Source organism: Leuresthes tenuis, unplaced genomic scaffold, assembly GCF_036924035.1.
Source record: "Leuresthes tenuis unplaced genomic scaffold, fLeuTen1.0.hap1 SCAF_4, whole genome shotgun sequence".
Taxonomy (NCBI): domain Eukaryota; kingdom Metazoa; phylum Chordata; class Actinopteri; order Atheriniformes; family Atherinopsidae; genus Leuresthes; species Leuresthes tenuis.
This window is the reverse complement of record NW_027325358.1, coordinates 137,536-163,213: the sequence shown is the minus strand read 5'-3', so window position 1 is coordinate 163,213 and position 25,678 is coordinate 137,536. Positions and strand designations below refer to the sequence as shown.

Sequence of the window (25,678 nt, the reverse complement as noted above, 5' to 3'; positions counted from 1 at the left end):
AGTGTAATGATCAATGATCAGTCAAATGATCAATCACATGATCAGTGTAATGATCAGTGTAATGATCAGTGATCAGTGTAATGATCAGTGTAATGATCAATGATCAGTCAAATGATCAATCACATGATCAGTGTAATGATCAATCACATGATCAGTGTAATGATCAATGATCAGTCAAATGATCAGTGTAACGATCAGTGATCAGTGTAATGATCAATCACATGATCAGTGTAATGATCAATCACATGATCAGTGCAATGATCAATCACATGATCAGTGCAATGATCAGTGTAATGATCAGTGATCAGTGTAATGATCAGTGATCAGTGTAATGATCAGTGTAATGATCAATGATCAGTGTAACGATCAGTGTAATGATCAATGATCAGTGTAATGATCAGTGTAATGATCAATGATCAGTGTAATGATCAATGATCAGTGTAATGATCAGTGATCAGTGTAATGATCAGTGTAATGATCAATGATCAGTGTAATGATCAGTGTAATGATCAATGATCAGTGTAATGATCAATGATCAGTGTAATGATCAGTGATCAGTGTAATGATCAGTGTAATGATCAATGATCAGTGTAATGATCAGTGTAATGATCAGTGATCAGTGTAATGATCAGTGATCAGTGTAATGATCAGTGTAATGATCAGTGTAATGATCAGTCAGGTGCCGTCTCATACGTACGTGTTGGGAGAACAACATGTGGCTGGAGGCAAAGGGCTCCCTGAACACCTTGATAAGCAGGTTAAGCTGTCTCAGGTACTGACGCCCGTCCGCCATGAAGGTCCGAACCAGCTCATAATAACTTTGCTCCTCATTGGCCGACGGCTCCTCATCCATCAGGGGAAAGCCGCTGATGTCGTCCTCATCCTGGTGGAACATGTCCATCAGCACCTGCACACGCACACGCACACGTACACACGTATGTACTTTGGCGACACACGGAGAGAAGAGCTTTGATTATAGAGCGTGTTTCGGCACCTTGTCGGCGCACATCGCCACGGTGATATCCTGCTTTGTGATGTCATAGTGTCGGATATTCTTCACATAGTTTCCTGCCAATTTCAGGATGTCAGCAGAGATGTACTCCAACACAGCCACCATGTATACAGACACCTGGTGGTCGATCTTATAGCCCAGGACCTCCTGAGGACAAGAAATCATGGAAGGCAGTCAGAGCAGACCGAGGCAGTGCAGGGGATCATGGGAGATGGGGCAAGGTGTCGAATCAGTAACCCTGTGTGATAAAAGAGATGATGAGCACGAAGTGAAAGGGAACCTTCAGCAGGGGGTGGATCTTGTCGACAGGCAGAGCCAGCGGGTTCCTCCTCTTCTTCTTCTCGATGGCCGCCTGAGCATCACAGATCGCCCACTTATCAATCGGATGAGGAAAGCTCTTCTGAACGCGCTCCTGATGAGAGAAATGAAAGGAAGGTGAGAACAGGAACGAAACCAAAAGATCCAAACTCTGAGGTGGTCTAAATGTCCGGTGTGAGGTGGTCTAAATGTCCGGTGTGAGGTGGTCCAAACGTCCGGTGTGAGGTGGTCTAAATGTCCGGTGTGAGGTGGTCTAAATGTCCGGTGTGAAGTGGTCCAAATGTCCGGTGTGAGGTGGTCCAAACGTCCGGTGTGAGGTGGTCTAAATGTCCGGTGTGAGGTGGTCCAAATGTCCGGTGTGAGGTGGTCTAAATGTCCGGTGTGAGGTGGTCTAAATGTCCGGTGTGAGGTGGTCTAAATGTCCGGTGTGAGGTGGTCCAAATGTCCGGTGTGAGGTGGTCTAAATGTCCGGTGTGAGGTGGTCTAAATGTCCGGTGTGAGGTGGTCCAAATGTCCGGTGTGAGGTGGTCTAAATGTCCAGTGTGAGGTGGTCTAAATGTCCGGTGTGAGGTGGTCTAAATGTCCGGTGTGAGGTGGTCTAAATGTCCGGTGTGAGGTGGTCTAAATGTCCGGTGTGAGGTGGTCCAAATGTCCGGTGTGAGGTGGTCTAAATGTCCGGTGTGAAGTGGTCTAAACGTCCGGTGTGAGGTGGTCTAAATGTCCGGTGTGAGGTGGTCTAAATGTCCGGTGTGAGGTGGTCTAAACGTCCGGTGTGAGGTGGTCTAAATGTCCGGTGTGAGGTGGTCTAAATGTTCGGTGTGAGGTGGTCCAAACGTCCGGTGTGAAGTGGTCCAAATGTCCGGTGTGAGGTGGTCCAAATGTCCGGTGTGAGGTGGTCTAAATGTCCGGTGTGAGGTGGTCTAAATGTCCGGTGTGAGGTGGTCTAAATGTCCGGTGTGAGGTGGTCTAAATGTCCAGTGTGAGGTGGTCTAAATGTCCGGTGTGAGGTGGTCCAAATGTCCGGTGTGAGGTGGTCCAAATGTCCGGTGTGAGGTGGTCTAAATGTCCAGTGTGAGGTGGTCTAAATGTCCGGTGTGAGGTGGTCTAAATGTCCGGTGTGAGGTGGTCTAAATGTCCGGTGTGAGGTGGTCTAAATGTCCGGTGTGAGGTGGTCTAAACGTCCGGTGTGAGGTGGTCCAAATGTCCGGTGTGAGGTGGTCTAAATGTCCGGTGTGAGGTGGTCTAAATGTCCGGTGTGAGGTGGTCTAAATGTCCGGTGTGAGGTGGTCTAAATGTTCGGTGTGAGGTGGTCCAAATGTCCGGTGTGAGGTGGTCTAAATGTCCGGTGTGAGGTGGTCTAAATGTCCGGTGTGAGGTGGTCTAAATGTTCGGTGTGAGGTGGTCTAAATGTCCGGTGTGAGGTGGTCTAAATGTCCGGTGTGAGGTGGTCCAAATGTCCGGTGTGAGGTGGTCTAAATGTCCGGTGTGAGGTGGTCCAAATGTCCGGTGTGAGGTGGTCCAAATGTCCGGTGTGAGGTGGTCTAAATGTCCAGTGTGAGGTGGTCTAAATGTCCGGTGTGAGGTGGTCTAAATGTCCGGTGTGAGGTGGTCCAAATGTCCGGTGTGAGGTGGTCCCAATGTCCGGTGTGAGGTGGTCTAAATGTCCAGTGTGAGGTGGTCTAAATGTCCGGTGTGAGGTGGTCTAAATGTCCGGTGTGAGGTGGTCTAAATGTCCGGTGTGAGGTGGTCTAAATGTCCGGTGTGAGGTGGTCTAAATGTTCGGTGTGAGGTGGTCCAAACGTCCGGTGTGAAGTGGTCCAAATGTCCGGTGTGAGGTGGTCCAAATGTCCGGTGTGAGGTGGTCTAAATGTTCGGTGTGAGGTGGTCCAAACGTCCGGTGTGAGGTGGTCTAAATGTCCGGTGTGAGGTGGTCTAAATGTCCGGTGTGAGGTGGTCTAAATGTCCGGTGTGAGGTGGTCTAAATGTTCGGTGTGAGGTGGTCTAAATGTCCAGTGTGAGGTGGTCTAAATGTCCGGTGTGAGGTGGTCTAAATGTCCGGTGTGAGGTGGTCCAAATGTCCGGTGTGAGGTGGTCTAAATGTTCGGTGTGAGGTGGTCTAAATGTTCGGTGTGAGGTGGTCCAAACGTCCGGTGTGAAGTGGTCCAAACGTCCGGTGTGAGGTGGTCTAAATGTCCAGTGTGAGGTGGTCTAAATGTCCGGTGTGAGGTGGTCTAAATGTCCGGTGTGAGGTGGTCTAAATGTCCGGTGTCAGGTGGTCTAAATGTCCGGTGTGAGGTGGTCCAAACGTCCGGTGTGAGGTGGTCTAAATGTCCGGTGTGAGGTGGTCTAAATGTCCGGTGTCAGGTGGTCTAAATGTCCGGTGTGAGGTGGTCCAAATGTCCGGTGTGAGGTGGTCTAAATGTTCGGTGTGAGGTGGTCTAAATGTCCGGTGTGAGGTGGTCCAAATGTCCGGTGTGAGGTGGTCTAAACGTCCGGTGTGAGGTGGTCTAAATGTCCGGTGTGAGGTGGTCTAAATGTCCGGTGTCAGGTGGTCTAAATGTCCGGTGTGAGGTGGTCCAAACGTCCGGTGTGAAGTGGTCCAAATGTTCGGTGTGAGGTGGTCTAAATGTCCGGTGTGAGGTGGTCCAAATGTCCGGTGTGAGGTGGTCTAAACGTCCGGTGTGAGGTGGTCTAAACGTCCGGTGTGAGGTGGTCTAAACGTCCGGTGTGAGGTGGTCTAAATGTCCGGTGTGAGGTGGTCTAAACGTCCGGTGTGAGGTGGTCTAAATGTCCGGTGTGAGGTGGTCTAAATGTCCGGTGTGAGGTGGTCTAAATGTCCGGTGTGAGGTGGTCCAAATGTCCGGTGTGAGGTGGTCTAAATGTCCGGTGTGAGGTGGTCTAAATGTCCGGTGTGAGGTGGTCTAAATGTCCGGTGTGAGGTGGTCTAAATGTCCGGTGTGAGGTGGTCTAAATGTCCGGTGTCAGGTGGTCTAAATGTCCGGTGTGAAGTGGTCTAAATGTCCGGTGTGAGGTGGTCTAAATGTCCGGTGTGAGGTGGTCTAAATGTCCGGTGTGAGGTGGTCTAAATGTTCGGTGTGAGGTGGTCCAAATGTCCGGTGTGAGGTGGTCCAAATGTCCGGTGTGAGGTGGTCTAAATGTCCGGTGTGAGGTGGTCCAAATGTCCGGTGTGAGGTGGTCTAAATGTCCGGTGTGAGGTGGTCCAAATGTCCGGTGTGAGGTGGTCCAAATGTCCGGTGTGAGGTGGTCTAAATGTCCAGTGTGAGGTGGTCTAAATGTCCGGTGTGAGGTGGTCTAAATGTCCGGTGTGAGGTGGTCTAAATGTCCGGTGTGAGGTGGTCTAAATGTCCGGTGTGAGGTGGTCTAAATGTCCGGTGTGAGGTGGTCTAAATGTTCGGTGTGAGGTGGTCCAAATGTCCGGTGTGAGGTGGTCCAAACGTCCGGTGTGAAGTGGTCCAAATGTCCGGTGTGAGGTGGTCCAAATGTCCGGTGTGAGGTGGTCTAAATGTCCGGTGTGAGGTGGTCTAAATGTTCGGTGTGAGGTGGTCCAAATGTCCGGTGTGAGGTGGTCTAAATGTCCGGTGTGAGGTGGTCTAAATGTCCGGTGTGAGGTGGTCCAAACGTCCGGTGTGAGGTGGTCTAAATGTCCGGTGTGAGGTGGTCTAAATGTCCGGTGTCAGGTGGTCTAAATGTCCGGTGTGAGGTGGTCTAAATGTCCAGTGTGAGGTGGTCTAAATGTCCGGTGTCAGGTGGTCTAAATGTCCGGTGTGAGGTGGTCTAAATGTCCGGTGTGAGGTGGTCTAAATGTCCGGTGTGAGGTGGTCTAAATGTTCGGTGTGAGGTGGTCTAAATGTCCGGTGTGAGGTGGTCTAAATGTCCGGTGTGAGGTGGTCTAAATGTCCGGTGTGAGGTGGTCTAAATGTCCGGTGTGAGGTGGTCTAAATGTCCAGTGTGAGGTGGTCTAAATGTCCGGTGTGAGGTGGTCTAAATGTCCGGTGTGAGGTGGTCTAAATGTCCGGTGTCAGGTGGTCTAAATGTCCGGTGTGAGGTGGTCTAAATGTCCGGTGTGAGGTGGTCTAAATGTCCGGTGTGAGGTGGTCTAAATGTCCGGTGTCAGGTGGTCTAAATGTCCGGTGTGAGGTGGTCCAAACGTCCGGTGTGAGGTGGTCTAAATGTCCGGTGTGAGGTGGTCTAAATGTTCGGTGTGAGGTGGTCTAAATGTCCGGTGTGAGGTGGTCTAAATGTCCGGTGTGAGGTGGTCTAAATGTCCGGTGTCAGGTGGTCTAAATGTCCGGTGTGAGGTGGTCTAAATGTCCGGTGTGAGGTGGTCTAAATGTTCGGTGTGAGGTGGTCTAAATGTCCGGTGTGAGGTGGTCCAAATGTCCGGTGTGAGGTGGTCTAAACGTCCGGTGTGAGGTGGTCCAAACGTCCGGTGTGAAGTGGTCCAAATGTTCGGTGTGAGGTGGTCCAAATGTCCGGTGTGAGGTGGTCTAAATGTCCGGTGTGAGGTGGTCTAAACGTCCGGTGTGAGGTGGTCTAAATGTCCGGTGTGAGGTGGTCTAAATGTCCGGTGTGAGGTGGTCCAAATGTCCGGTGTGAGGTGGTCTAAATGTCCGGTGTGAGGTGGTCTAAATGTCCGGTGTCAGGTGGTCCAAATGTCCGGTGTGAGGTGGTCCAAATGTCCGGTGGTCCAAACGTCCGGTGTGAGGTGGTCTAAACGTCCGGTGTGAGGTGGTCTAAATGTCCGGTGTGAGGTGGTCCAAATGTCCGGTGGTCCAAACGTCCGGTGTGAGGTGGTCTAAATGTCCGGTGTGAAGTGGTCCAAATGTCCGGTGGTCCAAACGTCCGGTGTGAGGTGGTCTAAACGTCCGGTGTGAGGTGGTCTAAACGTCCGGTGTGAGGTGGTCTAAATGTCCGGTGTGAGGTGGTCTAAACGTCCGGTGTGAGGTGGTCCAAATGTCCGGTGTGAGGTGGTCCAAACGTCCGGTGTGAGGTGGTCCAAATGTCCGGTGTGAGGTGGTCCAAATGTCCGGTGTGAGGTGGTCTAAATGTCCGGTGTGAGGTGGTCTAAATGTCCGGTGTCAGGTGGTCCAAATGTCCGGTGTGAGGTGGTCCAAATGTCCGGTGTGAAGTGGTCCAAATGTCCGGTGGTCCAAACGTCCGGTGTGAGGTGGTCTAAACGTCCGGTGTGAGGTGGTCTAAATGTCCGGTGTGAGGTGGTCTAAACGTCCGGTGTGAGGTGGTCCAAATGTCCGGTGTGAGGTGGTCCAAACGTCCGGTGTGAGGTGGTCCAAATGTCCGGTGTGAGGTGGTCCAAATGTCCGGTGTGAGGTGGTCCAAATGTCCGGTGTGAGGTGGTCTAAATGTCCGGTGTGAAGTGGTCCAAATGTCCGGTGTGAGGTGGTCTAAACGTCCGGTGTGAGGTGGTCCAAATGTCCGGTGTGAGGTGGTCTAAATGTCCGGTGTGAGGTGGTCCAAATGTCCGGTGTGAAGTGGTCCAAATGTCCGGTGTGAGGTGGTCTAAACGTCCGGTGTGAGGTGGTCCAAATGTCCGGTGTGAAGTGGTCCAAACGTCCGGTGTGAGGTGGTCTAAATGTCCGGTGTGAGGTGGTCCAAATGTCCGGTGTGAGGTGGTCTAAATGTTCGGTGTCAGGTGGTCTAAATGTCCGGTGTGAGGTGGTCTAAATGTCCGGTGTGAGGTGGTCTAAATGTCCGGTGTGAGGTGGTCTAAATGTCCGGTGTGAGGTGGTCTAAATGTCCGGTGTGAGGTGGTCTAAATGTCCGGTGTGAGGTGGTCCAAATGTCCGGTGTGAGGTGGTCTAAATGTCCGGTGTGAGGTGGTCCAAATGTCCGGTGTGAGGTGGTCCAAATGTCCGGTGTGAGGTGGTCCAAATGTCCGGTGTGAGGTGGTCCAAATGTCCGGTGTGAGGTGGTCTAAATGTCCGGTGTGAGGTGGTCTAAATGTCCGGTGTGAGGTGGTCTAAATGTCCGGTGTGAGGTGGTCCAAATGTCCGGTGTGAGGTGGTCTAAATGTCCGGTGTGAGGTGGTCTAAACGTCCGGTGTGAGGTGGTCCAAATGTCCGGTGTGAGGTGGTCCAAATGTCCGGTGTGAGGTGGTCTAAATGTTCGGTGTGAGGTGGTCTAAATGTCCGGTGTGAGGTGGTCTAAACGTCCGGTGTGAGGTGGTCTAAATGTTCGGTGTGAGGTGGTCTAAACGTCCGGTGTGAAGTGGTCCAAATGTCCGGTGTGAGGTGGTCTAAATGTCCAGTGTGAGGTGGTCTAAATGTCCGGTGTGAGGTGGTCTAAACGTCCGGTGTGAGGTGGTCTAAATGTCCAGTGTGAGGTGGTCTAAATGTCCGGTGTGAGGTGGTCTAAATGTCCGGTGTGAGGTGGTCTAAACGTCCGGTGTGAGGTGGTCCAAACGTCCGGTGTGAGGTGGTCTAAATGTCCGGTGTGAGGTGGTCCAAACGTCCGGTGTGAGGTGGTCTAAATGTCCGGTGTGAGGTGGTCCAAACGTCCGGTGTGAGGTGGTCTAAATGTCCGGTGTGAGGTGGTCTAAATGTCCGGTGTGAGGTGGTCTAAATGTCCGGTGTGAGGTGGTCTAAATGTCCAGTGTGAGGTGGTCTAAATGTCCGGTGTGAGGTGGTCCAAACGTCCGGTGTGAAGTGGTCCAAATGTCCGGTGTGAGGTGGTCCAAATGTCCGGTGTGAGGTGGTCCAAATGTCCGGTGTGAGGTGGTCTAAATGTCCGGTGTGAGGTGGTCTAAATGTCCGGTGTGAGGTGGTCTAAATGTCCGGTGTGAGGTGGTCCAAATGTCCGGTGTGAGGTGGTCTAAATGGCGTCTTAACATTCCGTCTGACTTCTTGACCAAACTGCAGGTTATAACTGGTTGTTGTTGATTTACAGAAGGATCATGTGACACTTTAATTGTTGTAAATGTTTATTTTAACATAGAAACTGCTTTGTGCATGAGTGTGTGGTCACCTCCACATCCTGCACCGTGCGTGGTTGAGCCTGACACAGCATGCTGAGCAGGTTCAGGATTAGCTCCTCGATGTACTGAAGCGCCTCCTGGTGGGATTTCAGATTAGGGTGCACCTGGTTCAGTACCTGCAGCACACACACACACACACACACACACACAGACACACAGACACACACAGACACACACACACAGACAGACACAGACACACACACACACACAGACACACAGACACACACAGACACACACACACAGACAGACACAGACACACACACACACACACACAGACACACACACACACACACAGACACACACACACACACACAGACACACACAGACACACACACACAGACAGACACAGACACACACACACACACACACAGACACACACACACACAGACAGACACAGACACACACACACACACACACACACAGACACACACAGACAGACACACACACACACAGACACACACAGACAGACACAGACACACACACACACACACACAGACACACACACACACACACAGACACACACACACACACACACACACACAGACACACACACACAGACACACAGACACACACACACACAGACACACACAGACAGACACAGACACACACACAGACACACACACACACACACACACACACACAGACACACACACACACAGACACACACACACACACACAGACACACACACACACACACACACACACACACACACACACACACAGACACACACACACACACAGACACAGACACACACACAGACACACACACACAGACACACACACACACACACACACACACACACAGACACACACACACAGACACAGACACACACAGAGACACACACACAGAGACAGTTAAATCAATATAGTAACAATTCAAACTAATCAGAAACCAAACTGTGTGACAATCAAACACCAGGTGATCAGTCTATTGATCGCTGCCTGTTCTGATACAACATTCAATCACCTGATGGGGGCGGCCTCTGAGACCATGTGGTCTGCAAAGCGCTCCCAGCATGCACTGCTCTGTTTTACCTGCAGGTGGACTAGTTCTGTGCTGCCACCTGGTGGAGGAGGGCAGAAACAACAACCTGAAACCCAGTTTCTGTGTGAACAGGAAGAGGAGCTGCAGCTAACTTCAGATTACTAATCAATTAATCAAAGTGTTCACAGACCGACTCACTGCCTTAATCACACCCTTGACCTTTGACTTATGGCACTGAGAGTGAACAGTTAACAGTGTTCCCTCATAACTCTGTCTTGTCTGACCATTTTTTAATAACTTTTGAATTTACATTACTTGACTATACAGCTTCTGAGAAGAATTCTACATATAGAAGGTGTCTGTCAGAGAATGCTGTAACCAGATTTAAAGAGTTGATTTCATCATCCTTTTCTTCACTGCCATGTGCTGATATGACAGAGGACGGCTACCTAAACTTTACTCCAGTAGAACTTGACTCTCTTGTTGACAGCACTACAGCTTCACTGCGTACAACACTGGACAATGTTGCCCCTCTGAAAAGGAAGGTAATCAGTCAGAAGAGGTTGGCTCCTTGGTATAATTCACAGCTGCTTTAAAGCAGACTGAAGAAAGCTGGAGAGACAGTGGCGTTCCTCTAATTTAGAAGAGTCTCAATTAGTCTGGAAAGATAGTTTAATAACGTATAAGAAAGCACTTCGTAAAGCTAGAACTGCTTATTATTCATTATTGATAGAAGAGAATAAGAACAATCCCAGGTTTCTCTTCAGCGCTGCTGCCAGGCTGACAAAGAGTCCGAGCTCTGTTGAGCCATGTATTCCTTTAACTCTCAGCAGTGATGATTTCATGAGATTCTTCATCAATAAAATAGTTTCTATCAGAGGAAGATTAATGGAATCCTTCCCACTATTATCACTGATGTATCATCAAGTAGAGCAGCTTTAGAAGTATCTTTAGGACCTGAATTGTATTTAGAGCTTCTGCCCAGTTGATCTCTCTGAGCTAACAACAGCAATAGTCTCTTCTAAACCATCAACTTGTATTTTAGACCCAATCCCAACCAGACTGTTCAAGGAGGATTTCCCCTTAATCAATACTTTCATATTGGATCTGATCAATCGGTCTTTGTTGACAGGATATGTACCTCAGACTTTGAAGGTTGCTGTAATTAAACCTTTACTTAAAAATCCTACTCTTGATTCAGAAGTGTTGGCTAATTATCGACCTATATCCAATCTCCCTTTTTTGTCTAAAGTTCAACTTTGTGATCATTTACATAGAAATAATCTGTCTGAAGAGTTTCAGTCAGGATTCAGAGTGCATCATAGCACAGAAACAGCACTGGTGAAAGTTACCAATGATCTCCTCTTAGCTTCTGATAGCGGACTTGTTTCTTGTCCTGTTGGATCTCAGAGCTGCATTTGATACGATCGATCACAGCATTCTGTTACAGAGACTTGAACATGTTATTGGGATTAAAGGAACTGCATTAGGCTGGTTTAAGTCATATTTATCTGATAGATTCCAGTTTGTTCTTGTAAATGAAGAATCTTCCTCACACACCAGAGTAAGTCATGGAGTTCCTCAGGGTTCTGTGCTTGGACCGATTCTTTTTACTTTATACATGCTTCCATTAGGTAACATTATCAGACAGCATGGCCTAAATTTCCATTGTTATGCTGATGATACTCAGCTGTACTTATCTATGAAACCAGATGAAACCTACAGGTTGGTCAGACTACAAGCCTGTCTTCAAGACATAAAGACCTGGATGACTCAGAACTTTCTGCTTCTTTGTTGGACTTCAAAGCTTCAGGAAGAAATTGTCTTGTTAAGGGTTTGATGTGAACTTTTATTGTACATATTTATTATCCATTGTGCTTTTACAGAGTTGATACACTCCTTTTGAAGGGAATAAGCATTGATCCCACGGTGAGAAGGGCTGGGGGACCTCAGCTACCTAACCCTGAATTTATTTGAATTTAATTGAGGTGTGGGCCAGCAGAGTCTGTTCAGGTAACTGAGTCATCTGCAAAGCTCACCTGTACAACACACCTTTGAGTAAAGTGTTTCTAGTTGTGATAAAAGGCCGGTACTAGATACAGAACTGAGCCTGAGAACCATATCATTCTGGCCCTTTAAAGGTCTCTTCAGTGTTTGGACCTCCCTCTGGTGTGTTCAGGGATTCTTTGGAGGACTACAGAGAGATCAGAATCCTGCAAACTGGAGTCTGAATGTCACTAGTTTGGTTTATAAAGGCCGTTAATGAACGCTCTCAGTGGCATTCAGATGAAAACAGGATGCATACAAACAGTTTCAAACTGCAGCTGGTGACATTAAAACACCAACAAAGGTAAAGTGTAAACGCAGTTTGTGACCGACAAATTAAAAGTGTCGTTCGCTGCATCACGAACAAAACGCCGTTCATGCTTCATCAAAACAATAATAAACCCTAAACGTGGACCACAGTCCGTTCTGTTGGCAGGAAAGCTTTGACAAGCCTAACCCTTTCACACCTGGTTTCACACCTGGTTTCACACCTGGTTCCACACCTGGTTCCACACCTGGTTTCACACCTGGTTTCACACCTGGTTCCACACCTGGTTCCACACCTGGTTTCACACCTGGTTCCACACCTGGTTTCACATATGGTTCCACATCTGGTTTTACACCTGGTTCCACACCTGGTTCCACACCTGGTTCCACACCTGGTTTCACATATGGTTCCACATCTGGTTTTACACCTGGTTCCACACCTGGTTCCACACCTGGTTCCACACCTGGTTTCACATATGGTTCCACATCTGGTTTTACACCTGGTTCCACACCTGGTTCCACTTCTGGTTTCACACCTGGTTCCACACCTGGTTCCACTTCTGGTTTCACACCTGGTTTCACATCTGGTTTCACATCTGGTTCCACACCTGGTTCCACACCTGGTTCCACATATGGTTCCACGCCTGGTTTCACATCTGGTTTCACATCTGGTTCCACACCTGGTTCCACATATGGTTCCACACCTGGTTTCACATCTGGTTCCACATCTGGTTCCACACCTGGTTCCACACCTGGTTCCACATATGGTTTCACATCTGGTTCCACATCTGGTTCCACACCTGGTTCCACATATGGTTTCACATCTGGTTCCACATCTGGTTCCACACCTGGTTCCACATATGGTTTCACACCTGGTTCCACTTCTGGTTTCACACCTGGTTCCACATCTGGTTCTGACTGGCTCCATTCCACGTTGACAGCTTGGACCTCAGTAGTTAAGACCTGATGATGTCCAGATGACTCGGTTCCGTGAAGAAAATGTCAGAACTATACAGCAGAGGTTCCAACCTGGTACCAAGTTTAACAGAACTTCTGACAGAACCCCACTTGAACAGGTGGAGGTTACTGATACCCACACATCATGAAGGACAGAGACACCTGGCCTGAGACAAGCAGGTATAGGTGCAGCATGAGCACCTGTGTGACATCATAGCTGTCAGCTGCCTGAACACCTGCAGTATTTGACACCAGCGTTCCTAACAACCTAGTTCAGTTAGCTCAGGACCCGAACCAGGACACCAGGACTCAAACCAGAATCTTTAGCACCTGTCAGCTCACCTGGGTCATCTGCAGCTTCTCACAGGGCTTCCTCCAATGTATGTGTGCATGTTGTGTGTGCGTGTACTGGTACCTTCTCCAGTGACGGAACCAGCAGGCCTCTCCACTTCGCAGCGTTGTCATCGCTGAAGAAGTCGTACTGCGCCTGCGCCGCCTGCATGGCTGCAGCTGCGGGTCTGAGCCGGACACACACGCACGGTTCACCGGTTTACATGAACGCTGTGACTGGCTGTCCGGGTCCAGCGAGGCGGGCGAAGCCGGGAGCCTCAGAACATCCAGGGTGGTCCTCCAAGGCAGTTACCGGCACTGCGATCATTGTCGGCCGCCACACAGAGGGCGAGCGGCGGCCAGACGCTCCACAGCTAACCGTTAGCTCCGGGGCTAGCAGCTAACCTCTGGGTGTTGCTCCGCTCACCGGGAGGAGGGCATGGTGGTCGTCCCCGCTCCGCTCCACCAGCACCGGGACGCAGCAGTAGCTTGTTAGCTTCTGCCGACTTTAGCGGTGGTCCGGCTCCATCCGTGGCGTCTCGGCAGTGGGTCACCGACAGCCGGGCAGCGGAGGGGACTGTGGTTAGGATCAGTGGGCTGTTCGGTACTCTCTGCTCGGCTCTGCCGTTAACATCTCACTGACCCAGCGACTCTGCGGCACCGCAGCTCCACACGGTGTCCCCTCCTCCGGCTCTGTGGGCCGGACCGTTTCACTCAGCGGCTCCGGCTCCGGGCCCCGACAAGCGGACACTCTCGGAGGTAGCGACGGGTGGTTGTTGTGACTGAGGTGTGTGGTACAGTACACGGCGGTGAGCTGCGCATGCGCAGTGGGCAGTTCCTGACGTATAAGGGCGGGCCTCCTGTAAGAGCGCGCGCGGTCCGCAGCGGTACTGCAGTCTGCTGTTCTCACGGTGTGGTCCGGTTCCCGTGGTTCTGACAGATCCAGCGGTCCAGTTCTCGCTGAATGTTTGTGTTTGAATGTAAATAACAACACAAACAGTAACGTCATCAGAGACTGATGTCGGTCCGTTTAACTGGTTCCGTCTGAATCCTGGTGGGTCGGAGGCAGAATAGCACCGTGTAGAATACAGATAGAGGAAATCATACAACTGTTGCAGTTGGAGGTTCTGACGTGTGTGTTCTCCAGGTGGGTTTAGGTGTTTCCTTATTCATCATCAGGAGGTGGAACCTGTTGTGGATCAGATTGGATCCTGTGTTTGGAAGCAGGTGGTGACGGTTCCGAAGCATGTTCTGTAGCCTTCTGTGTGGATTCACTGTGTCCACGGAGGGATAAAATACCCACTGCACACCATGCTGAGATATGCCAAGTTTTCAGCTAATAGCTCTTTGGGAATCACCTTGTTGCTGCAGAAATCCTATTTTCTGTCTGTCAAACTGTGTTTTCTTTGCTGTTTTTCATAGATGCAGCTAAAGAAATGGGAACAAATGATGTGTCTTTGTGACAGGCTGCTGGGAACAAAGTGCCTAAAGATCCAGTTTAAAATGGCTTCTTTGCTAAGTTGTCTGTTCTGTGTCGACACAACACTGGTTCATCCCTTGAGTTAGGAGCCTTTTTTCTGCCTGAAGGGTCAAAGGTCAGAGTTAAGTGGCTGAACAAAGAAAAAACACTGAAAATGCTCAGGAACAAGGACTGAAGATGAGGGGAAAAGCAGAAACCTAATCAACCCAAATCAAGTTTGAGTCAGCTCAGATGTTCTGTCATGTGAGTCAGTCGGCTTCACCTTGGTCCACTGCCTGTTACCTGGTTTTATCCAAGTGGATGATGACATCACAGGAAGATGAAGCAGCTTAATTTCTCAGGTAAAATGGACCGAAAACATGATTTAACGAAGCTGGAAAGTAAAATATTGTAGCAGGAGCTCGGACAGGTTAACGGTCCAGTTGAATCCTCCTGCTGCGAGGAAACACAGAACCACTGGGTTCTGATGAACCAGAATCATGTGAAAACATTCAAATAAATCAAACTTAACATCCTCTCTGTAAAATGCCCTCATATGATTTTTGTTGTAAATTGAAGCTTTTAAAATAAATTGAATAATTTATTAAATCAAACCCGATTGGCTTCTCCTTTGTTACATATTTAATTAGCTAATAATTTAAATTTAACTAATAATTAGTTAATGAGCTCTCGTGTAACCAAATAACGCTTTTTAAGTGTAATGTAGAAGTGAATAAAAACTGCAGCTGTGGCAACACCCCATAATCATGAAACCTCAGTCGGGTCAGAAACCCAGCTGCAGAGTCCCAGTAGAACCGGCCCTGAAGTCCAGAGTCAATGAGAGTGAACTGTAATAATACGTTTAACAATGAAATAATAATCAAAAACAAGAGTATTAATGTTACAGTTTATTACTGAGACAGAAAAGAATTAGTTTGCTGATGTATATTAGTTTATTTACAGCTGAAGGCCAACAGAAGACTGAGGATATACCATCAGTGTCCAGCAGAGGGCAGCAGAGGCTACAACAGGAAATCAGAATAAACAGAACAAGTGTGGAATAGTGTGATGGGTTATCGGGATAGGGAGCCTGGGGGGTCAGAGGGTATGAGGATATGAACCCTGACAGAAAGTGTGAGAATAGATGAATGAAGCATGTCAGTATTTCTGATCGGGGTATCAGAGGAACCAGAACCAATCAAAGGCCCATAGAGTGTTGAAGAGGGCTTTAATAGATTATCGCAGATTATCTGGCCGTAGAGAAGAGCCGAAATCTCAGAGTTCAAACAGAATAACAGAAAAAGAAAAGAAAGACTGATCATTGTCAACATGCTGAGCGCCTGACGGTCCGAGGAGTCCGAGGAGTCCGACCAGCAGCTACGGGGCAACAGAGCATCAGATGGACTGAACAGGTCAGGTGCTGACTGGGTGCCTTTTAAAGATCAAGCAGAGATGGATTATAGAGTCTGACTGAAGGGTCCTGGGTGGCAGAGGGCTCTACAGGTGAGTGGACAGGTATAAAGGCATCAGAGGACAGGTGTGATCATCAGGAGGGGTTTACGGCAGGGTACTGGATAGATGCTACTCAGAAGAAGCTGATCATTCCTTGACAGTTTCAGACAGACCCTGCTGTCAGCCAGAGGGTCAACAGATACCAAACCTATCCTGGTCCCTGAACATCGAAGAACCTCTCTGCAGGAAACATCAGACCATACACCTAGCTCACCTGTCCACCTGAACCTCCTCTGACAGGAAGGGGAGGCAGAGGGCGTCGGACCAGCTCCAGGGTCTGTTTGAGGATAAAGGACTGGTCCTGGACCAGAACGTCTTCGGTTGGCGTTGTCCAGATATCTGTGACGTTACTCATGAAACATTCGGCCATCATGATCCCGCTGCAGCTCAGAAAGCTTCTATATACAGATAACAGTGTGAGTGGAAACCTGCCGTGGACCCTGGTTCTGGCCCAGAAGGTCAGCCCTGATTTGTTCGTAATACAATATATTCTTACATGAACAAACAGGAAGAAATGGTTATTTTTGTGATTGTAATAGTATTCTAACAGTCTTAAATCGGATTTTAAGCAAGTTCTGATCTGTCTTTATTTGATTTGACACTCTCAGGACTCAATTAATCAAACAAACCTGAGAAATCAGAGTCTGAACATGCAGAAACACCTGATCCGAAGGTTCCTGAAAAGCATCACAGAGGATAAAACAGACCGTGGAGCAGCAAAATCCTCTGCTTTAGATGATAAGCTTCTACAAAGCGTGCTGTAGTCCGATCTCAGTCTGCAGGCAGGTTGGTTCTTACTACCTGCTGACAGACGCCATGTTGGCTGCACAGGTGCGTCCACAGGTCAGGTGTCACCTGAGCCCGCTCAGCAGCTTCTGTCTGATGGATCTTTGTTTACGCTGGAGATCCTTTCTGATTGGATGCTGCTCAGAAACACATTCACAGGTGAACACTTTAAAGTTCTACAAAGGTCAGGACTCAGCACCTTAACTGGAGTTTCAAGTGACCGCCGGTGACCCCCAAAGGTTGCAGGTGAGAAGGTATCCAGTCTGAGAGGAGATGTCAATCAATCAGGTGAAGGGACTTTTTACAGCAAAGCAGCTCATCTGGCCTCACCTGGTAGGTGAGTCAATGCCTTTCATTTATTTTAAATATAATTGTTTCTGCTTCTGAAGCAGATCTTGATCATCGATGTCATCTGTGGCCACAAATGGCTGCGAATCGCCCCGCTGCTGACCTGTCTGTCACTGCCAGAAGGTTAAAGGTCACACCTGAGTGAACCTCACTGAAGACAAGAGGTTTAAGGAAACACTGTTCACTGGGAGATTAGACTGGGAGAGGAGGACTGGGAGAGGAGGACTGGGAGAGGAGGACTGGGAGAGTTGGACTGGGAGAGGAGGACTGGGAGAGGTGGACTGGGAGAGTTGGACTGGGAGAGTTGGACTGGGAGAGGAGGACTGGGAGAGGTGGACTGGGAGAGTTGGACTGGGAGAGGAGGACTGGGAGAGTTGGACTGGGAGAGGAGGACTGGGAGAGGTGGACTGGGAGAGTTGGACTGGGAGAGGTGGACTGGGAGAGTTGGACTGGGAGAGGTGGACTGGGAGAGGAGGACTGGGAGAGTTGGACTGGGAGAGGAGGACTGGGAGAGTTGGACTGGGAGAGGAGGACTGGGAGAGGTGGACTGGGAGAGTTGGACTGGGAGAGGAGGACTGGGAGAGGAGGACTGGGAGAGGAGGACTGGGAGAGGTGGACTGGAAGAGCTGGACTAGTTGAGCTGGACTGGGAAAAGCTGGATTAGAAGAGTTAAACTGGGGAAAATTGGACTGGGAGAGCTGGTCTTAGTCGGATTCGGCTGATTTGTCCACTGTGTGTTTGGGCTTAATATCCTGATCAGAAACATCTGGCAAGGGGCACTGATCTGTACGGCAGTTCTACAAACAGGTGTGGCTCCATCTGAGGTCCAGCGTCCTGTTTACAGCAGTCAGACCAGAACCGGTTTAAATGAAGCTGTTGCAGCCCGGTCCAGACTCCTGCCCAGGTTTTGTTTGTTTGATATACAACAAGCAGGTCAGACAGAGGACTCGCGGGCGGTTTTGGATCTCAGCGCTCCTGCTCTGCTAAGGAAAGGGAAGGTGGTACCGAGGCAGCCAGCGGCCACTGTGAGACCCAGACTGGCCCAGGCGCAGCAGATGGACCAGCCGTAACCGTGATCTACGTCGTCCGGCAGACCGTAGATGAAAGGCGGATTCCTGGAGAGGTCGTAGGTCACACTGGCTGCATACGTACACAGAGAGATGGTGCAAAAGATCCCTGAGGAGAGACCGGAGACTGGATCAGAGACCTGAATCTGGATCACAGACCTGAATCTGGATCACAGACCTGAATCTGGATCACAGATCTGAATCTGGATCACAGATCTGAATCTGGATCACAGACCTGAATCTGGATCACAGATCTGAATCTGGATCACAGACCTGAATCTGGATCACAGACCTGAATCTGGATCAGAGACCTGAATCTGGATCATACAACTAAATCTCAATCAAACACCTGAATCTGGATCACAGACCTGAATCTGGATCAGAGACCTGAATCTGGATCAGAGACCTGAGTCTGGATCAGAGACCTGAGTCTGGATCAGAGACCTGAATCTGGATCACAGATCTGAATCTGGATCACAGACCTGAATCTGGATCACAGATCTGAATCTGGATCACAGATCTGAATCTGGATCAGAGACCTGAATCTGGATCAGAGACCTGAATCTGGATCAGAGACCTGAGTCTGGATCACAGATCTGAATCTGGATCACAGATCTGAATCTGGATCAGAGACCTGAATCTGGATCACAGACCTGAATCTGGATCAGAGACCTGAATCTGGATCAGAGACCTGAATCTGGATCAGAGACCTGAGTCTGGATCACAGATCTGAATCTGGATCACAGATCTGAATCTGGATCAGAGATCTGAATCTGGATCACAGATCTGAATCTGGATCAGAGACCTGAGTCTGGATCAGAGACCTGAATCTGGATCAGAGACCTGAGTCTGGATCAGAGACCTGAATCTGGATCACAGACCTGAATCTGGATCAGAGACCTGAGTCTGGATCAGAGACCTGAATCTGGATCACAGACCTGAGTCTGGATCAGAGACCTGAATCTGGATCATAGACCTGAATCTGGATCAGAGACCTGAGTCTGGATCACAGATCTGAATCTGGATCACAGATCTGAATCTGGATCAGAGACCTGAATCTGGATCACAGATCTGAATCTGGATCAGAGACCTGAGTCTGGATCAGAGACCTGAATCTGGATCACAGATCTGAATCTGGATCACAGACCTGAATCTGGATCACAGACCTGAATCTGGATCACAGATCTGAATCTGGATCACAGATCTCAATCTGGATCACAGACCTGAATCTGGATCACAGATCTGAATCTGGATCACAGACCTGAATCTGGATCATACAACTAAATCTCAATCAAACACCTGAATCTGGATCACAGACCTGAATCTGGATCACAGACCTGAATCTGGATCATACAACTAAATCTCAATCAAACACCTGAATCTGGATCAGAGACCTGAGTCTGGATCACAGATCTGAATCTGGATCACAGACCTGAATCTGGATCACAGACCTGAATCTGGATCACAGACCTGAATCTGGATCAGAGATCTGAATCTGGATCATACAACTAAATCTCAATCAAACACCTGAATCTGGATCACAGACCTGAATCTGGATCATAGACCTGAATCTGGATCAGAGACCTGAGTCTGGATCACAGACCTGAATCTGGATCATAGACCTGAATCTGGATCAGAGACCTGAGTCTGGATCAGAGACCTGAATCTGGATCATAGACCTGAATCTGGATCACAGACCTGAGTCTGGATCAGACACATAAATCAGGATATTAGACCTGAGTCTAGGCCACTGAGCTGCTGGATGTTGTTTAATCTTTTAGGTTCTACACATGATTCTTCCCCTTCCTGTAGAAACAAACCACACCTGCGCAGTTTGTCGCCATGTTGTTGTAATTCTTCCCTTCACCAGCAGAGGGAGACACGTGTCTGCTGAGAGAAACCAGGTGAGTTACCTGCCATGAGGAAGAGCAGCCCAGAGACGTGTTGGGTCAGACTCTCCTCCCAGAAAAATCCCACCGACACCACGATGCTCCCACACAGCAGGACGGCAGCCGCCATGCCCAGGAAGCCGGCTGTGATACGCCGCAGATCTGAGGAAACACACAGATTCAGTTCAGTTTTAATTTATAAAACACCAAATCACAACAAATGTCATTTCCAGACAGCTTTTTAAGATGATTACAATCAAGTCAAAGTAATTAATTCCAAAAGAGGGGACAACAAGCAGCGTAACACCAGGCCAGAGATACCTGCTGAGAGAGAGAAACACAAGTTAATGACAGCAATGATGTCATCTGTACATGGAGGGAGGAGAGGTGCATCATGGGAGCTCCCCCAGCAGGCTGGGCCTATAGCAGCAGAACTATGGGATGTTTCAGGCTCACCTGAGCCATCCCTAACTATAAGCTTTATCAGAAAGGAAAGTTTCAGCCTGATCTTAAAGGTAGAGAGGGTGTCTGATTCCTGAAGCCAAACTGGCAGCTGGTTCCACAGAGAGGGGCCTGATAACTGAAGGCTCTGCCTCCCATTCTGCTTTTAGGGGCCTGATAACTGAAGGCTCTGCCTCCCATTCTGCTTTTAGGGGCCTGATAACTGAAGGCTCTGCCTCCCATTCTGCTTTTAGGGGCCTGATAACTGAAGGCTCTGCCTCCCATTCAGCTTTTAGGGGCCTGATAACTGAAGGCTCTGCCTCCCATTCTGCTTTTAGGGGCCTGATAACTGAAGGCTCTGCCTCCCATTCTGCTTTTAGGGGCCTGATAACTGAAGGCTCTGCCTCCCATTCTGCTTTTAGGGGCCTGATAACTGAAGGCTCTGCCTCCCATTCTGCTTTTAGGGGCCTGATAACTGAAGGCTCTGCCTCCCATTCTGCTTTTAGGGGCCTGATAACTGAAGGCTCTGCCTCCCATTCTGCTTTTAGGGGCCTGATAACTGAAGGCTCTGCCTCCCATTCTGCTTTTAGGGGCCTGATAACTGAAGGCTCTGCCTCCCATTCTGCTTTTAGGGGCCTGATAACTGAAGGCTCTGCCTCCCATTCTGCTTTTAGGGGCCTGATAACTGAAGGCTCTGCCTCCCATTCTGCTTTTAGAAACTCTGGGAACCACAAGGAAACCTGCAGCCTGAGAGCAAAGTGCTCTGTTGGGGAAATATCCAACTGTGAGATCTTTAAGATGTGATGGAGCTCGGTCATTAGGAGTTGTGTTCTGATCTGGTTCTACAGAGTTCTTGGACCCCTGTGGTGTGTTTGTAAAGATCAACATATTTTAATCTTTGTTTACCAGTAATGGCTGTCATAAACGGAGAAACAGAGAGAGTGTTGCCGTGGTAACTACCTCCTGCTTGCCCCCCACTGTCCCTCTGTACTGTTACATGACACGTTTCTATGACAACCAGTGCCAAGCAGCTAGCAGGGCTGTGAAAGTATGAGCTGGAGAAGAAGCAGAGGAAATCTATCTGATCAATAATCTCTGCTGGCTGAGAGGTGAAATCCCACTCATGATGGTGTGTGCTGCTCAGTGAGCACGACCCGACCCGACCCGACCCGACCCGACCCGACCTGACGAGTCTCTGACATCAGCTGCTGCTCAGGTTCTGGTCCCGGCTCACCAATACAGTGGCTGAGATAAAGGTAAAGGTGTGTGTGTGGTGCACACTTACGCAGCAGGTGCCACTCATCCTGCTGGATGGTTCTGGTCAGGTTCAGAGGGATGTTCCTCAGCCTGATTGGTTGAGAGAAGTGGTACTTCACAGCTGTGCAGCGGTCCGCAATCCCTGCAGGAAAACACAGCGACGCACAGGTGAGACGGCTGCTGCTCGGGATCACGTGCTGTGATGGAGCTGACCTTCCTGGTTCTGATCCGTCGCAGGCGGGACTGAGGAGGACTAAGCAGGACCAGAACTAAACAGAACTAGAACTAGGAGTAATATTCCCTACACTATCCAGTCCAGGACTAACCAGGACCAGGACTAACCAGTCCATAACTAACCAGTCCATAACTAACCAGGACCGGGACTAACCAGGACCGGGAACAGGTCAGAACCCACAGAGCAGGTTTACAGGTCAGTTCTGCTGGAGAGACTCTAATGAGGCTCCTCTCAGGTGCATTGTGGGAGCTGTAGTTCAGATGAGCTCAGATGAGAGTGTCCCTCTCAGTTAAACTCAACATGAGGACCATCACATGACACAGCTTCACCTGTCTGAGGCGTTGATGACATCATTCCCGTTTCTGTGAACCCAAACAGGACTGAGTTCTGTGTAAAATGACCTCAGACAGGATGCCTCGGTTTGCTGCTGCCCTGTGATCTGATTAGAGCTCAGGGTCCAGCCTAATGCAGCGTAATGACATGTAACATAATGTTAGCTAATGTCATTTCTACAGTTATAATCTGATGTGTGGTCTGAGTGTTGTTGCCATGGCGCTGACCTCCAGACCGCCAACACAGCAGAGACTAAAACATGCTGAAAGGCATCTTCTTAATTCAAACCAGGTCACAGACCGGCGCTGATCCGATGGTCACCGCAGGGCTGCTGGTTCACTGCTAACCCTCTCAGAAATCAGTCAGGAATGGGTCGGAACCAAGGCAGAACGGAGCCTGAAAGCAGCAAAACAGCAGAATAAAATCAAATCTGAAACAGCCTAAAACAGGCCTGTAAGAACCAGACTAAATCCAGTCATTTCAGTTCATTTCATTCATTTATGGAGCAACAAATGTGATCTCAAGGCTCAGTCCGATCCATCCTCTGCCCGCTGAATCCGTCTGTCGGGTCGCGGGGGGTGGAGCCTATCCCAGCGGTCATTGGGCGAGAGGCGGGGTCACCTGGACAGGGCGCCATCACAGGGCGCCATCACAGGGCGCCATCACAGAGCGCCATCACAGGGCGCCATCACAGGGCGCCATCACAGGGCGCCATCACAGGGCGCCATCACAGGGCGCCATCACAGGGCGCCATCACAGGGCGCCATCACAGGGCGCCATCACAGAGCGCCATCACAGGGCGCCATCACAGGGCGCCATCACAGGGCGCCATCACAGGGCGCCATCACAGGGCGCCACCACAGGGCGCCATCACAGGGCGCCATCACAGGGCGCCATCACAGGGCGCCATCACAGAGCGCCATCACAGGGCGCCATCACAGGGCGCCATCACAGGGCGCCATCACAGGGCGCCATCACAGGGCGCCATCACAGGGCGCCATCACAGGGCGCCATCACAGGGCGCCATCACAGAGCGCCATCACAGGGCGCCATCACAGAGCGCCATCACAGGGCGCCATCACAGGGCGCCATCACAGGGCGCCATCACAGGGCGCCATCACAGGGCGCCATCACAGGGCGCCATCACAGGGCGCCATCACAGGGCGCCATCACAGAGCGCCATCACAGGGCGCCATCACAGGGCGCCATCACAGGGCGCCATCACAGGGCGCCATCACAGGGCGCCATCACAGGGCGCCATCACAGAGACAAACAACCACACACTCCTCAGGACACTTTAGGGTCACCAGGTAACCTGACAGCATGGAACCCGGAGAACCGGAGAGAACCCACGCAGACACGGGGAGAACATGCAGACAGACAGAACCAGCCGGGGTTGAACCTGGAACCTCTGCTCTGGGGCGACGGTGCCGACCGAGTCCAATTCATACATACAAAGAATCCAGTCTGAAATCAATCTGAAACCATTTAAAAAGCAGCCTGACACCAGTAAGCTCGGACTGAAGCCTGATGTGGAGCCGGTACCGGTCGGTCCATAACTAGCGCTCCACAGGAGAGTTTAAGCTGTGTGACATATGAAGAATTTTACATGCTGGACAGCAACAGAAGAAGAAGAAGAAGAAGGAGAAGGAGAAGAAGAAGGAGTAGCTTGGTTGGGAAACAGGAAACATTTTAAACATGTTTTAGATCCCACTGGTTCTGAAATCTGATGGAAACAGCCTGAACACGTTAACTGTTTATTTCTGATTGATAACTTTCTGTCAAATCTGTCACTTCCTGTTGCAGTGATGTCATAATGACATTATCAACAAGGACCAATGGGATGTGGGAGGAGAACCGACCCAGAATCAGAGCTCAGAGCGGCCGGGTACTGAGCCAAACCTGAAGAACGTGAAGAGGTTCTAATACCATGGGAGCAGGATCCTGGGGGGAGTTCTGCTCGGACAAACCGGCCTGATTCAGTTTCTGTTTTGAGGACGTTTACAGAACCCTGTGAACTGAACTCTTCTAAAAAATGAGACCACAGTGAAGTGGAACCTGACCCAACCGGACCTGGCTCTGGTCGATTTAAGCTGTGGTCCAACACTCCTCTGGAACGAAGCTCTTCCTGCTGCCACAGGAGGTCCACTTGGTCTGAGATGACAGAAGAGATTCAATAGGGGTCGGCCCATTTATATGATGTCATCGCAGCAGACCAATCAGCACACTCTGCTGCTATGACATCATCTACTGAAAATTAATCAGATTAGCTGACTGAGGACTCCATTTTCCACAATCCATCAGCCTGCAGCATCCTGCAGTGTTACAGCTGTAGTGACGTCACTACCCGATGTGACGTCACTACAGCTTTCACGCACATAACAATTATGTCACTCTGTGTGTGCGCGCACAGGTGCGTGCACAGGAGCGTGCAGGAAGCCTGGAGTGTCAGCACACACACATCCCGCGTGCGTGTACAGTGTATCATGATCTGCATGTAAATGTGTTCACGTGTACGTGCAGACCGTCGGAGTGCATATCGATCACAGATCAGTCTGAAAGTGAGTGTGTGCGCGCGCGTGCTGACCCCGCTCGATGAGCTTGTCGATGTCCGGGTCCAGGCCCTTGAAGTAGCACTTCCTCCACAGGCCGCAGTGCGTGGAGAACAGCGGGCGGCCGCACTCCGTCTCCAGGATGCCCATCCCCAGGATGGCCCGCCAGTTCTCCAGCAGCTCCTCCTCTCTGCTGCCCACATGCACGGGCTTCATTAGCGCCACGTCCCGTTGCCGGGTGCCGCCGCTGCCGGTGTCCACCAGCGGCAGGTGGTAGATTGGCATCTCCCGGTTCTTCTGGTCGTTCGAGTCGGAACCGTGGCGGTCGCAGTTCTCCTTGTGCCTGCGCGTGTCGGTCTCGTACCAGTGGTCGGTGAAGATGGCGGTGACCAGCAGCAGTAGGGACAGCACGCTGAGCGCGAGGCTCACCGCGGACACCTTCACCGTGACCGGCCGTGCTCTCTCCATGGCCGGGACATGGACCGAGCCGCTCCCGGTCCCGGAGCCGCCGTTCGCTCCGTTTCCGCAGCTGTTTCCGTTACTGGGCATCTTCTGCTGCCATCCTCGCGCCCATCAGCTGTTCCTCGTTTGCCCTCGAGAGCGCGTTGTCATGCCTACTGACTGACCGTCAGAGCTGCGTCAAGATGAACGCAGGAAGCGCTGTGGTACCGGAAGTCCGCGGATCCCGCCTTCAAAATAAAACGGTTATAGACTTTAAAACAAACACGTAGATAAGTCACTTCCGGAAAAAATACTAATTGTAGAATTGTTCTTATCATCATTGATAACCAACAACTATTGGTTAGAGCTGAGTATTTTAGTCTTCTGTTCAGGGTCTGAGACAGAACACAGTTATGTTTTTAAGATGATTT

At 50.0% G+C, this 25,678-nt stretch overlaps 2 protein-coding genes across 3 annotated transcripts in view; both read right to left on the bottom strand.

Moving 5' to 3' along the window:
• Positions 1-13,742, bottom strand: part of LOC140305220 (son of sevenless homolog 1-like) — a 51,171-nt gene extending 37,429 nt beyond the window's left edge. For both annotated transcript variants that reach the window (XM_072383971.1, XM_072383972.1), the window contains exons 1-5: positions 13,013-13,742; positions 8,333-8,458; positions 1,293-1,424; positions 995-1,159; positions 698-907 (exon numbers count right to left, since the gene is read on the bottom strand). In XM_072383971.1, coding sequence (XP_072240072.1) covers positions 698-907; positions 995-1,159; positions 1,293-1,424; positions 8,333-8,458; positions 13,013-13,099 — 720 coding nt within the window. In that variant the 5' untranslated portion in view covers positions 13,100-13,742. The remainder of the gene's footprint in view (positions 1-697; positions 908-994; positions 1,160-1,292; positions 1,425-8,332; positions 8,459-13,012) is intronic.
• A 1,570-nt stretch (positions 13,743-15,312) lies between these two features.
• Positions 15,313-25,445, bottom strand: tmem178a (transmembrane protein 178a). The gene is made up of 4 exons (XM_072383970.1): positions 24,842-25,445; positions 21,715-21,828; positions 20,013-20,150; positions 15,313-18,208 (listed from the first exon to the last, which is right to left on the bottom strand). The coding sequence occupies exons 1-4, from the start codon at positions 25,353-25,355 to the stop codon at positions 17,967-17,969; spliced, it is 1,008 nt and encodes a 335-aa protein (XP_072240071.1). The 5' UTR covers positions 25,356-25,445; the 3' UTR covers positions 15,313-17,966.
• Positions 25,446-25,678: the final 233 nt, after the last annotated feature.